The sequence below is a fragment of the Hyposmocoma kahamanoa genome, unplaced genomic scaffold, assembly GCF_003589595.1.
Source record: "Hyposmocoma kahamanoa isolate Upper Pololo Valley unplaced genomic scaffold, ASM358959v1 170, whole genome shotgun sequence".
Taxonomy (NCBI): Eukaryota; Metazoa; Arthropoda; class Insecta; order Lepidoptera; family Cosmopterigidae; genus Hyposmocoma; species Hyposmocoma kahamanoa.
The window spans coordinates 521489-536992 of NW_020653614.1; the positions used below are offsets into that span (position 1 = coordinate 521489).

At 35.7% G+C, this 15504-nt stretch overlaps 2 protein-coding genes across 2 annotated transcripts in view; one reads left to right on the plus strand and one right to left on the minus strand.

The window, feature by feature from the left end:
- Nucleotides 1-567: 567 nt before the first annotated feature.
- On the plus strand, nt 568-7953 carry LOC113225723 (glia maturation factor beta). Its single transcript, XM_026458123.1, has 4 exons — nt 568-742; nt 2485-2594; nt 3589-3676; nt 6674-7953. The coding sequence occupies exons 1-4, from the start codon at nt 635-637 to the stop codon at nt 6791-6793; spliced, it is 426 nt and encodes a 141-aa protein (XP_026313908.1). The 5' UTR covers nt 568-634; the 3' UTR covers nt 6794-7953.
- Nucleotides 7954-13400: 5447 nt separating this feature from the next.
- Nucleotides 13401-15504, minus strand: part of LOC113225712 — a 12021-nt gene continuing 9917 nt past the window's right edge. Inside the window, exons 3-4 of the mRNA XM_026458113.1 lie at nt 14130-14296; nt 13401-13888 (exon numbers count right to left, since the gene is read on the minus strand). Of these exons, the coding sequence (XP_026313898.1) occupies nt 13693-13888; nt 14130-14296 (363 nt within the window). The 3' untranslated portion in view covers nt 13401-13692. The remainder of the gene's footprint in view (nt 13889-14129; nt 14297-15504) is intronic.

The following is a 15504-nucleotide window of genomic DNA, read 5'->3' on the forward strand; positions in this document are numbered from 1 at the left end:
ACCACTTTCTAATTTATTGAATTAACACACAAAACGTTGATAAACGCACCACATAACTTGCATTAATAAGTACGCCAGGGAGTTGAGAAGGTTATACAAATGAAAAGAATTGACATTTTATTAAAAATTCACTTTGAAATTCTACTTTTTGTGGAATGAGACAATAAAAATTACTTTTCATTCAAATGTCACTGACAACTGACACAAACCACTAATGTCACTGATGTCATGAGAAGTTGAGAACGTTTTGTAATTGCAACATTAAGACGAAACTTCAAACGCTTTCTAATATAGTCCATCACCTCTAATCAGCATTGTTATGAATTTACATTTTGTTTTGAAAAGTGTTTGTGTCACTAACAGTTGCAAACAAAACGCTTTTTGCTTACTTCAGGAACATTTATTTTTCTTTTCAGATTCAAAAGGTTTTTTAACCACATTTCTTGTGCGGTTATTGAGTTAGAAGTATAATGGTATATAAGAACTTTTCCTTATAGTTGTCAACTTTTATTGTACAAAGTCAGGAAATTACTATACGAAAAGAGCGCAACACTATTGTCAAACTCCCTTTGTTGACGTGAACAGATACTCGATTTTTATAATTTTTTATTGAATTTTACGCAAAATAAATAAAATGTCGGCACAAAATGTTAATGTTTGTGATATAACAGAGGACGTGAAGGAGACTCTGAAGAAATTTCGCTTTGCGAAACACAGTTCTACTGCTGCTTTGATATTGAAGGTATTATGCATATTTTATCGCAATTCCGGTACACTTTTCCTGTATTTACTACATGGAAATGACCATTTAGACTACACACTTCGTTTTAAATACGTTACAAGGTAATTAAAGGGCTAAAAGCTAAAATTTTAGATACCTATTTCACACCCCTATAGGCAGACGCTTATCAGCCGCTACAAGTCACGTTGTTTACCAAGTTCGTTGTCACGACAATTTATTCAAGCCTAATATTGCACGTTGTGTTCGTTCGATCATTAATATTTAATTATTGTAAAAATTTACGACCTCGGTGACTCAGCGCTAAGGGCGCTAGTTCAGGAAGTTATGGGTCTCACTCTCGGTAGGTTTTTTCAACTCGGGTATGAATCTTTTTTTTCTTTATAATATCAAGTGATGGGACGAAAAAGTTGTGCGCCTGATGGTAAGATACACGCCTGTCCATAACAGTTGCAGTGCCACTCAGAGCTTTAAATCGCAAAGATGTGATAGGTACTGCGATTCATCACCCTGAGACATAAGTTGACAAGTCCCATGTGCCTGTAATTTCACCAGCACCCTTACCCTTCAAAACTGGAATATGGTAATGCAGACATTACTACTTGGCGGCAGAAATAGGTAAGTACTATCCTGGACGAACTTATTCACAAGGAGCTCTACGGCTACTTAAATGTCCACAACAGCACTCCGTTGAAGAAGTTCTTTAAAAAATTAATGCCTTGCCTAAATTGCTGCCACTCAAGGAAAGATCATTCTTTCTGTGCTCTGTATTTTTACTTTATATATCGAGTAAAACTGGATAATAAAAGTAAATGTTTATAAACTTGTAAAGCTTGCCAAATAACTTGTGAACAGTGAAAATTTTATAAGAAAATTATGAAAGACTGGAAAGTTATAGATAAAATATTCTAAAAAATTAAATTGCAGCACCTAAAAGTGCTTTTGACCTTACACTACTGCGCATACACCACCAACAGGTAACTTAATAATATTCTAATAATCTATCTTAATATATGCTCTGGAATCTTATTGTAAAAAACGTATACAGTTCCCCATAAAAGAATCATTTACCTTAGTTAAACGAAAATGTGGTACCATGAGTTTGAGCTGAATTCCATAGTTTGAGACCAGAGTAATAGTGTGATTGTCTATATCATTTATTTGTTTTATAGACCACAAATGGGATAACAATCAAATTGCATTGATAGTAAATAAATTAGGATATTATGAAGTTTTGTAATATTTTGTAATCCTAGTTATGTTGAAACATCACTGTAGAGAACCTAGAAAGAAACCTAGAAATGGAACCTACGTCTAGTCCCCTAGGGGGAAGGCGGAATTAATTTGTATAATTCCATCTTTACTTCTTCATCATCAACTTCATCTTTACTTAACCTGTCAAGCATTTTTAACCGAGGAGGTTCTCAATTGGAAAAATTACTTACTCACGCAAGGTCAAAAGTTGCGATGAATGTAAGAAATATAACCATCTGACAACACTGATGTGTAATGATTTGGTTGTTTCGCGAAAACGGCTGTTGACTCGATATAAACAGCAAACCGACTGCGGCTCTATCAGCAAAGCGATGTAGTCTGCCAAAGGCGGTTGTCATCCCTCCGTAAACACAGCATCAGGGTTGTTCATCACGAAAGGCCTAACAACTGTGTCAATAATTTTAAACCAGTAATAAATAATCATTTTCATCTATAATAATGGTAAAACCTTATAAATATTAATTTTACAGGTCAACAGAGAGAAGCAGGTACTGGAAGTCGACGAGGAGCTGGAAAATGTCGAACTTGAAGAGCTGCAGGACATCTTGCCTTCGCACCAACCCAGGTTTATTGTATACAGGTATGATATGCCTTTTACCTATGCTTGTGAATTCCGTTTTAGCATTTTATAATGGGTGAGACTAGTGTAAGATCACGATGGCACAAACTATGGGGACCTATTCATGCAGTAAATGAAGTTGGACTGTAGAGAAAGATTTTTTGCCTTGAAACAATTTGTCGACCAGACTATGATCAGATTAATTTGGAAGATATAGGGTATTCCAAAAAGTTAGAATAATTTTACCCTATTTCTCCTTACGAGTCGATACTGCCTCAGCTTGAATTCAAATTGGACGTAGTTAAACAAAAAGGATCCAATACACAACCAGTCACTTTCGAGATATGACAGTTTGAAGTTTAGAAGTGTTTCTTACTCTTGTTTTATTTTCAAAACTTTTAATGTATGTTTATATGTTGGATTTTTTTCCTGATCTGAGGTTAGACTTTAGGAACCGTTTAATACATATAACAAACTTTTTGATAATTTTATGAACGGGATACTTTTTGCTTAACTACGTCCAATTATTGTATTGAATCAGTTCTATTGTGCCGGTTGAGCAGTAGGGACATTGGCTTTATTTCAGAATTGTTTTTTTTTACAAAAGAAATTAAAGTCATTTTAAAAATATATATCACATACTATGCGTGTTCTATTTAGTTCAGTTTATATAAAAAAAATTGGCATATTTTTATTTTTATATACAAGGGTACGAGGTATACCAAATTGTAAGCTTATTTCGCATTCTATGATATTAATCAGTAAAATATTAGTTGCAGTACCTGCAAAAACTATTCAGAATACTCGAAAAACAAAAATAACAACCATCTGCAGTTAAACTTACATAAAGCCCAAAAAAGTAGTTTTTCCAAAAAAAATTAATAGTGCCAATGTCTCGAAAACCAAAACTTTTACTAAGGCCAAACTATTTTTTTCTGGTAGCTATAGAGCTTACCTAACCACAGTGTCACTCTGTTGTGATATTTTAGAGTCACCCTGTATTTGTATTTTTCAGTTACAAAATGGACCACAGCGACGGGCGACAGTCATTCCCTCTCTGTTTCATATTCTACACTCCACGAGACGCACATATGGAGCTGCAAGTGAGTTCTCATCTGTTGTATTCCAGAATGACACGAGAAATAATCTTTTGTTGCGAGTTTTGCGCTTGGTAGTAAGCGACACGCCTATCCATTGGGCACTGCCACTGCGCCTGTCGCCCTGAGACATAAGTTGATGAGCCCCTTACGCTTTTAAACCGGAGGAGCTCTGCTGCTACTGAAGGAAGATTATTTACTCGCTGCAGACACGGTCATAAATTAAAGGAGTAGTGGAATCTACTGCTGGTGAAAAGGATGGAGCCTCAGCACCACATGCTGCTTTTCAGGTTCCACCTTCATACAAGGACGTTCACTACTGACAATTGTCACACTTCACAACAAATCTAGATTTTATATATGTGGGACATCATCATAGATCATCTAACGGATATCTAGGATTTTATAATACTCTATGTGTGTAACGACCTTTGCCAAATAAAACTGAGAAATGCTAAAATTACATGTTGTGCTTATTTCTGTGAATTCAGAACTTTAAAAGGCTGTAAACTGGGTAATTTCAACATACGATACTTTACGTAGGAGGGAGGGGTCGAAATACCAGTTACAAACGGCACTGGAACAGGTTTCAACATCTTACATACACTAGCTTGTTATAATTATTAATACAAAGATGGAGCACTTAGAAAAAATCCTCTTCATCAAACGTCTTCCAGCAAACCGTGCCAGACGCTATATGCCAACTAAGCTACAGAACGAACTAGCGGACTTTACGAAGTTTTCTATGTGCTTGTTACAGATTTTTGTTTTAGCTATTTAACGATTTTTAAGACGTAGCGCCATCTGTCAGAAATCCATTTCTTCACTTCAGCAGCCTCATACCTTTCTACATTAATTTTGATTATATATCGTGACCGTACCTACCGACCCTGAGGGTATACGAGAAGGGCACTATAACCTGTGCGCGCACAGGAACCTTAAAAGTCCAGATTCTGACCCCAGATCAGCCAGTACCCCGTACAGCGTAGTGCCCCGGGTGAGCCGCCCCGGGTGCACGTACAGTACCCTCCCTATTTTCCAGATAGGTACCGGAGCTGTAGGCACGCTCACTTCCTGTTGCGCATTACACAACTAGCGGTTGCCACCGCTAAGCCGTCGACTCTGAGTCCACTACCAAATTTCCTCATTGGTCTCTCCAGTTCCCAATAACCTAAGCGACTGGAGGGACCGGAGGATATCTACTAGCTCTACTAGCTCTCCGGCCTCGTTCCGGAGATCTAGTAGAGGATAAGCTCCTCGCTTCAGGCCCTCAACTAGACCGTTACGCGCTAGCTGCTCACGAGACAGGCGCCACAGAAACATGCAAAACCGGGGCAGACAAACATGTCCGGGTCCGCCAGAGACTTTTCGGAAAAACCTATCTCTTGGGTCAGCAGACAGCCACCAGCAGCATGTTTAGAAGCAGTACAGCTCCTTGTGAGAGAATTCGTCTAGGGTAGTACTACCACCATACCTATTTCTGCCGCCAAGCAGTAATGTCAGCATTACTGTGTTCCGGTTTTGAAGGGTAAGGGTACTGGTGAAATTACAGGCACATGGTACTTGTTAACTTGTGTCTCAGGGAGAGGGGCGCAGTGACAGTGCTTTTCACATCTTTGCGATTTAAAGCTCTTGGAGGCACTGCAACAGTTAGGAACATGCGAGTCGATTACCAGGCCCCCAACTTGTTCGTTCCGTCGTATCATAACAAAAAAACTAAGACGAAACACAAAACCATTGCGCTTCATGCGGTCAGCATTCTCATTACTGTTTGTGATAGTAAATCCTTAGCTATATTTAAAATGAGAGTCAAGAAGCACTATTTATCCACTGTTCCATCCATTTTATGGATATCATAATACTATCTAAGTATCTATCTATCTGTCTTCAATTACTTAATGTTTTTACTATATTAGTTTTGTTGTGCACGTAAACTCATTGTTGTAATTATTGTATTTTGTATTTTGGTCTGCAGGAAGAAATTTCTTTAGAAATAAGGCTTTTAGTTTTCCATTTTGCTAAAGAAGGATGGCGACAGCTGCCCCAATAACGATGAAGAGCCGTTCAGTATAATTTTGCGTTTTACTTTATGCCTGGTTATCAACATATTTTTGTATATTTTTAGAAGTCGGGAATAAAAAAAAATGTAAAACATTATATTTTAGAATGGATGCAAGAACATCCAATTAATTCAGTTCGACTATAGATTAGGTAACGTTCTTGTACGTACGTTACATTTTAAGCATCATTGAATGTTTGCCCACTTGAAGTATTGGTTATTTTTCAATACACACATACAACATTTAAGCTATAAAATACCTAATGAAATATCGATTGAACCGTAACGGCATAAAGCAAGAAATAAAACACAATGTGACAAAAATATTTAGACAATATTTAATGAAAGTTGCAAAGGAACGTTTTGACAAGAGACCTCTTGCCAATATCAATATCACTTTGATTTTTTTTTAAATTTATTAAGGCTTTGGCAAAGCCATGTCATATTGAGACCCGTGCGACCATGTGTGGAAGATTTCTGCCATTTGGGCAGATTTAATTTTTATTAATTTTCATTGCTGCAGAACATGATAAGTTATATTAAATGCGGCAAAGTTTGGCAGATTTGGGAATACTCGGGAAGTTCTTTATTATTTTTGGGAACGAACGTAAAACTTGTTGTTTTCTACTACTACGAACAAACATCTGAAGCGAAACATAGGACATTGTAATAAACATATCTTATATCAACTTTATAACCACAGACTGTAATCAATTATAGCTTTTTTGATGCTTTGATAATGAATCACAAGTATTGATATGTCTCTTTAATGCACGTCGTCAAAAACACTGGGTCACAAAATTCACGGTATGTCGCCATCCTTCTTTGATTTGTGTTTTCCTTTGCAACAAATTATTAAATGAATAAAATAAAATAAACGTTAAGAAAAAACAGTTACTTACATATTAATACTATGGATTCACTGTAAATATTTAATTCTCTAGGTAATGTACGCGGGCACTCAACGCGCTCTAGCGGCAGAGGTGGGCGCTCCGCGTTTGTTAGAAGTGAGAGAAATCGACGAGCTCACCGACGACTGGCTCAAGGAAAAGCTTACCAGATAAATACGCTTTATGTACCTTTAAAACGCTGTTTAGAATTTACTGCGTATATAGTAATTTTTAAACACGCCAAAAAACCTAGTGAACCATTACAAATAGATATTCTGAAATCATAAAAAGAACAATGCCCATTTTGGACTGGCACATTTTTTTATCGCCACCGGTTGAAAATTTATATCCACCTATGCGTTACAAAATAATATAAGATTCATTCGTAAAACTTTGAAATAAGTTGGAGAAAAAGAGATATGAATTTTTAAATATAACTTTTTTGTAAAAAGAAAACCGACGTCAAAAGTTCGTGGAAATGCATCTATTTGCCAAGTTTTAATGAAATCGGTTACGGAAACTACGCGAAACCGGTTTTATCCCCTAGTTTGCCACCCTTAGAGGCGGAATATTTTGTTCTAATAAATAAAAAATTTAGGTCACAATATTTTTTTTTATTATTTTGTTAAGCTCCTTATTTCAAGCTTACATCTAGCACAAAAATTGAGGCTGGTTATTTTTTTCTGTGAATAAAGTACCAAACTCCATACTAATTCGGTACAAGTCCTTTATTAAAGTATTTCGTTAATTTGTTAATTATTAACATAACCTCAAAAAGAAAATGTTGCTTAAATCAAGTTCTCTAGTTAAAAAAATATAAATCCCGTATAATTATAAACTATATGAAACTAAAAATAAATCCCCGCATATGTGATTGATTGTCATCATCTTTTTTTTAGCTCGTCCAGGACTGTAGGAAACTTGGGCATTGTTCTTTAAGATTACTTTCTATTATTCCAAACCGTACATTAAGGTTCCATTTCCATTACCGCAAAACAGAAGGAAAACGATTTTAACCATGACAGGATGAATGTATGTCAATTGTGCAACGTAGAAACCAGATATGAATGAAAAAACCACGCGTCTTTTGTATGATTTTTCGTACTTACTGAAAGAGCCAAGACTTACCTCATGAAGGCGCCTCGCACATCCAGCATTGAGTTTATGTAATGTCACAGTTTCGTAATTCATGTCCATCGAGTAAATAACCACAAATAGAGACGAAATGTTATTTCATTTGTTTGAAAACTATTCTGCCAAATCATTACGGTGACAACTGCGCTCCGATTGGCCGGCCCGAATTCGAAACAATTGACGGGTGTCGTCAATTGTTTCACTTCAAATAGACCAGTTTAACTTGCGCTTTGCTATAATGGACGAAAATTGAAAAATTAAATACTTAATTACCGATGAAATGTGATTCCGTTTGTTTTGTAATTAGATGTTTTTGTTTTGCTGTTTTTCCCACACCACCGAATAAAACAGGCCGCCATAGTTAGAGATATTATCTTTATTACAATAAATACAGAACATTTTTGGAACATACGGAGACGTACACACAGGTCAGTTGTTGGCGCTGTACTATTGTAGCTTTCTAATTTGTGGTTTCAGCGCTAACGAGAGTTGATATTTAAAAGTGATATAAGGCCCATTTGTTTGATGAGTTGCCAGGGGTGGACGGCCTTTATTTCGTCTCTATTTCTGGTTATGTACTCGATGTTCATGTCCCACTGTTGAAATCGTTATATTGATTAAACTCTACTGCTCATTCGCAAGGCAGATTCCCCTGAGAAGAATGTGCAAGAAACTCTAGGGGCTGCTAAAGAGCAGCCCTAATAATAAGCCCTTTGTTAATAGGTTAATGTATATTAACCTATTTAGGTTAATGTATATTAACCTATTAACAAAGGTTAATATACATTTACCACTTATAATATTTATTTCAAACAACTACCGTATTGTATCTAGTTTGTACGTTACACTTTGGCAAAATTAATTATGCTGTGTACAATTTCTTATCTATATAAGGAATTCCAAATTTAAAATTTAAATTGACCAATAGCGTGGCTTAGATATAACATTGGCATTTAAAGCTGCACAATTGGTGAATTTGAATTGAGTTTATAATGTTGAATGATGTACTTGCGATTGGTTCGTTTGAATACTCATTACAATTGTAATTGGAATTCCAAGCCGTGTGATTGGTCACTTTCAATTTTGTAGTGTAACGGCTTAGAAATATACAATTCTTATGAATCGATTTATTCCAGTTTTCTTTGAATTTATAAATAAGTTATAAACTACGAAACATGACATCCAAAAATATACCGTCGCTTAACATACATAAGAAAAAGTCTAAATTAATTATTTTTATCGATAAATAACACTTTTATGTAATCTTTATTTTAAGAATATAAAAAAGAAATTAATATATAAAATAAATTTATTTATAATTGTACAGACGCCAAAAAAACTTATTTAACATTTTGGCTTCTATATAACGTATTTTTACAGTAAGTAATTGTCTATAATATTCTTGCCATTTTTTTACTAAAGTTTTTAAATACATATAATAAAATATTGTGTATTTTAATAAGTAGTAACAGCTGACAAGATAGGTTGGTCCGCTAGCCATGTTGTTGTATAGGTTGGCCACAGAAGTCAGTTCTCGCTCGCAAAGTTACAGGGGCGCGGGAGCGGGAATCTGTTGCAGTGTAATGCACATGAGATGGAAATATTTGTGGGAGATATCTTCTAACTATAGTATCTTTATCGTTGGCGCCATTATAGCGTCGCGGGCGAGAACTGACACAGGCGGTCAACTGATAAAAAATTTACCATTTGAGAGTTAAAACTTGTCATAATAGGGTATTTGACACAGAAAGGTTATCGCTTCACTCAACTCAAAATATGTAACATTAATCATCAGGGATAGAAAATTCCAGTAACGTTAATAATAATGTGGACATTCCTTTCTACAAATCTCGGAACTTCTCGAAACTGATTATATTTGAATATGCGTGTTATTTATGAAATTTGCTACAACTTATTGCCCCGAAAAGTAACAATATAGTTTTGTTTTTATCGGTGCGTTCCTGCTCAGCAAAACATTTATAAGAGCGCTTTGCACGCATATTTCGATGTAGAAAGAAGTAACTGCTTTCTCTTTCACACAGCATCGAAAGTAATAATATAGTAATAATTATTATTACTTTCGATGTTGTATTATATTGGCAGTTCCTATTGTTTGAAATCTTGATTTCTTCTTTTGAAAGAACAGCTCCCATATCTTTTCTGCATACGTTTTGTTTATAGTGACCCTCCCTGTCAATCTTTTAGTTATACGGGTATTTATAACCTGTACAAGCAAGCCCGCACAAGGACCTACACAGTCAGGCCCTGACCCCAGATCAGCCCGTTTAAACGGACTTCATACGGTTCTCAGAAGGCCTTAGGTGATTCGCTCCGGGTGCATATACAGTACCCTTCCTATTTTCCAGATAGGCGCTGGAGCTGTAGACACGCTCACTTCCCGTTGCACATTGCGCAACTAACGGTTGCCACCGCTAAACCGCCGTTTGAGCTAACTATTACTTTAGTAAATCCGTATGTATAAACATTGTCATTATTATAATGAACACGAGCATATCGACGGTTCAAATTTGAAATGTCGTAATGAATATTTTGTCGTAATGGAAAATGTTCCTTACTACAAAATGTCGCTTACAACATTTCGAAATTCGATACTTCGACAAAATTATTACCTTTATATCGAATTTCAAATTTCCACGATCTATATACGCCTATATTAATTTTATTCGTCCCCTAATTTTATATGCATTGACATGGTAATATGATTCCCAGGATTTTTTTGTCGTAACACGAAATGGGTATGTCCATACTTAGAAAACGTTCAAGTTCTAGGTTAACTCCTTCAATTCCGACAACTGTTGATCACACACATCTCGCTTCAAGACGTCCTTTGGTTCTTGATCTTTCACTTTTACCTTTCACTTGGTCACTTAATCTGCCATCATTACGCCTTGCAATATTTGTTCCGGCTTCATTTTAGGTTCCTTATCCCAAGTTGTATGTCCTCTTGGCATAAGATGATTAGTGAAGAATATTTGCTTTTGAAAGCTAAGTTAGATTATACGTCTTACGCAGTTGCGGCAGTCAGTGAAGCGTTTAACTTTAAATACTTATCAAATACCGTAATATACACGGTGCTAAGAAATTAGGTGAATATGAAATTGAGACATGATGACAAAACATGATCCATTGTCGGCCTATTATTTTAATTTAAAAAAAATATAGTTTATTTTAGAGTCATCAGATTGCATCAGAAGAATCAACTTGAGATGAATAAAAAACTTTATACCATTTTATACTTATTACTGTTTTATATCGATTTTTAAAATTTTTCTTTCCCGTGCAAAAATAGAATTCATAGTTCTGTTCAAACGTTGTAACCTTGTAATTAACAAGAAGTTTAACATCATCGAACACGTACACAAGAAATAACACAGAAGCTTACAAAGCTAATAAATAAGACAGGTTGTACTCGCTCAGGTTATGCTCCCCTAATGGTAGTTGAATAGCAGAACCTGCAAAAAGCCTTTAATTGCTGAAAACTCGATTTTGACGCAATCTTGAAACGGGCGCCGCCAATATGCAAAAGTAGAAGAAATGATAGTTAAGAGGTTTTAAAAGATGAAACCAAAGTGGTTTTTATTTTTAAGTACTGTGTTATTAAGTGTGTTTAGTAATTTACTAGTTTTCTTAAATTTTTGGAAAAACAACATATACTTTCAAAATACTTATAATGAGATACCTAATTTATTAGCACCCTATATAACCGTGTACTCTTTCAATGGACTATACCAAAGGTTTTGATATAACAGTCATAATTAACTTATTGTTTTTTTTAATACTCAAAGAAATATTTTGTTATGTTTTTCTCTGGTTATCAATGTATACATGAAATGACAATTTTTATAAATAATCAAGATGTTGATCTGAATTATTTATTTACTTAGAAAATGCTAGAAATACTATACTGTATTAACACTGAAAGTTAAGTCAACTTTAGATATAAATAGCGGGAATTATGCTGCTGAAATTACACAGTGCATGTTCTACAACCACCTAAATTATTTCCACCTCAAAATCAAAATGTAATAAATACGAAAGCTATTACTTTCTTACACTGTAGTCCCACAACACTGGTTAAATAGCAGAACCTGCAGTAGCGGATGTTTTACTCCGCTCCCGCTTTTGTAGATAATAGGCCAAATCAAGTTCCGTTTTTCTTTTGGGCTAAATTTAACGGTATAAAGCAGAGATGTAATGCGGTTACAGACTACGTTTTTTATTATTTAGTTCAAGTTTCAAAAGTGATTTTTGATAGCATTTATATTGTATACATAAAGACAGACATTTTAGATTTGAACCGACGCCATTTTGCGTAATTACAGGGAACTAAATTCATACAAAAAATATTTAATAATTTAAATTATTAACAATAACAGTATTTTTCTCGATAAACAATTTTTACTACGCAATTTTGACGTCCAAACAACTAACGCCAAAGTCGTATATATTGCACATCTGGAAAACTCGGAATCCACGAATATACGCTGTTGTCGCGTCTATAATGTTATCGTGTTTTTCATTTATGTATTTAAAACAACGAAATAAGAAACTTTATTAACGTTGTCAATGACTTCATATGAAATTGTCATAAATACATCAGTTATTAATGCAATAAGTTATAGACGCAGCAACAGAATCCGGAAATATTCGTGGCTTCCGGAATTTCCCGATGTGCAATATTTACAGCCTGGTACTGTATTTTAGAGTTCAAATTTAACTTGTCAGACTTTACCTCTAGGAATTTAGAAATTATATAGGTGTCAAATTGACACATTATAAAGACAGTATTGTAGACATTTTGTATAATAAAGAAGTTTGTACGAAACTGACTTAGAGTATAAGATTTTGATGAATATATGTTTGTACTTGCCCTTAAACTGTTGTTTAATTCTCGCCTATACTCTAGCCAAAGTCGATGTAGAATATATTTTATTCTACAAACATATGATTTTTAGGGCGTGAAAGCTCTCAATGTTTTAAAGTTACCGCAACTTCAATATTTTTCCCTGAAACTTAATTAGGCTATTGATAGGTTTTGTTAGAAAAATAATTTTATTAAATTTGACCACCTTCTGCTGTCCCGATTTTTTCGTCCCATACAATTAAATTATCCTTACCTCTAAGAAGCGGAGTCTATGGCTCAACGCACACTGGCGCAGAGCGACGCATCATGTTTTTCGCCTATAGCATATTCATTTCTATTTTCCCATTATTAAGGTACAAATTGGTGCCAATATGGAATCGCGCGACGACGCGTTAAAGTCGAGCGGTTTCGGCGTCAGACGCCGACTACACTGTGATCCGGGCGCGCTAATACGAGAGTCGTTGCTTCGCGTTACAGTTGAAAAACAGGACGCGACGCATTGACTTATGGACGTCGGGTCCGCGCTAAAAAGTGTCCGCACTTGTAAGGCGCTAAAATCGTATACAGAGCGCGACACTCCGCTTTAGTCTTCATTTGTTCTACGGACAGCGCGATACTGCGATGACATAACAATTTAAATTTCGAATAGGTTGACTTGGGACATTTTTTTCGTGGTTTTTGTATTAGACCCGTCGTCCATTTATTTGTAAGTCAATGACGCGACGCGATGCTTCGACTCTGCGCCAGTGTCAGTTGAGCCTATCAGCGCTACAAAAAAATTTTGATCAATGTTATTCATTTTAACGGACAAATCACGTTTGATCAAAAAATGGACTATGCCAAAATTGTATTCACAAAAGAAGTGGTTCCTAAAACAGTTTCCTTGTAAATCTATGGTTTCGGATTTCCCAATACCATCCCATTGAAAAAACACTGTATAGTTCGAAAGATGTTTTTTTTGTGTTTGTTCGATCTTTTCGTCAATAAATAGTAGTAGAAATTTATAGAGCACGTTTATCAAAAACACCTAGTTTTAACATTACAATGTTGACTGTCACAGAATCTTTTTGCCCCTCAATTGAACGGTCTTAGTTTCACATTGCCTTAGATCGATTCCTTGCTCGAGCATTCGCTCGTAAGGCATCTCCGCGAGCAGCTCGTGCCCGCATTTGCTCGCAAGTGCCTGTGACGTTAATGCTGTGTACGATGTGCAGATTGCACCGACTTTCAAGGTTTTGCACAGATTTTCACTGAAAAAAAATAATAATTAGAAAATTAAACTATTTCTTTAGCTCTAAATCGCGTATATATGTTTTTTCACACAAACCAACGTTTCTGCAGGGGGTCTAATCCCGAAACAATTATTGTCAAATAATTCGTACTCGGCCAAATAAAAAAAACAATGTCAAATACGAAGCTTCATTAGCATCATGCATGCATTTATTATTAATGCAAGGTACAATATGGCCCATTTCTGGGCACGGATCCTACCTAGCTTCAATAAGTCGGGCTCCAATATTCTGCCCTCTGTGCTTGGGCATCACTGACATGGCGCTCCCGAATATACACGTATTCACGTCGTAATGCTGGAAGACATCGAAAAGGTCTTCGACAGCTGTCAAAGTTAAATATAACTGCTTCCATTTCTCACCTTTCACCTGGAATCAGGGTCTATTTTATTTATTATATTTAGTAGCAAAAAAGCTTTTTGTGAATGAGTTCGTCCAGGGAATTATTGCCACCTTACCTATTTCTGCCGCCTGTTTTGAAGGATGAAGGTGTTGTTGAAATTACGGGCATTTCAACTTTTAAATTTATGTATTCGGGTGACGCAATGGCAGTGCCCCTCAGATCTTTACGGTTTAACGTTCTAAGTTACAGTGCAATTGTTAAGTGTACATGGTACGTGTCGCTTACCAGCAGGCGCACGCCTTGTTCGTCTTGTCACTTGTTATCATAAACACTTGAAACCGTTTTGTCCGGTTTTTGCTCATGGTCAGTAACGTGAACACTATTAATTCATGTCCTGGGCCATTTATATTATAAACTACTTCCAGGCTAGGTATTGCTCGTCGTCATTTAGATAATAAGAGGGAAGTTTTACCTTTTCCGGAGTTACGTTCTGTAGTATGGAGATTCCAGCTCTTGAGTTATTGGTTCATGGTTATGATAAAGAGGGCAGAATCAAAGTTAAAGTTAAAGAATCATTTATTCCATAGGTAAAATAAATTTACACTTGAAAACGTCACATTTAAGCTACTGCTCGTTCACTACGCTGACTCCCTGAGAAGAACGAGCAAATAACTAGGGATTGCTCTTTTCAAATAAACTTTGAATAAAATTTGTGTGGAATCTAGAGCCGTGTCGTCTTTCCATACATCTTTATCTAACACGTAGTCTTCAATTTTGTAATATGACTTGTCAATCAAAATATTTTTAATGTAGTTTTTAAACGTGGGAAATGACCCTAATATATGCTCCGGAATCTTATTGTAAAAACCTTTTACCTTGGTTAAACGAAATCGCGGTACCATGAGTTTGGACTTAGCTCTAAGGTTAATATTATGGATATCTTCTTTCTTGTTGAAATTCTATATATTTTTACGGGCATATAAAATATTTGAATAATAGCAGCAGAATAGCAGTGGCCTCCTCTGAACATAAACTTGACAAGTCCCATATGTTTCATAAACACTTTTTTTTTAAATATATAATTAACCTCCATCTCATCCGATGAAAAGTGACAATGAGGTCGGCAATGGAGCCTAAACCTAAATAATGCCTTTTCACTCTCGCTTTGAAAAGGTCCAAGTTATAACGTTCAGGGAACAAGTCTGCAGGCAGGGAATTCCACTCCATAGCCGTT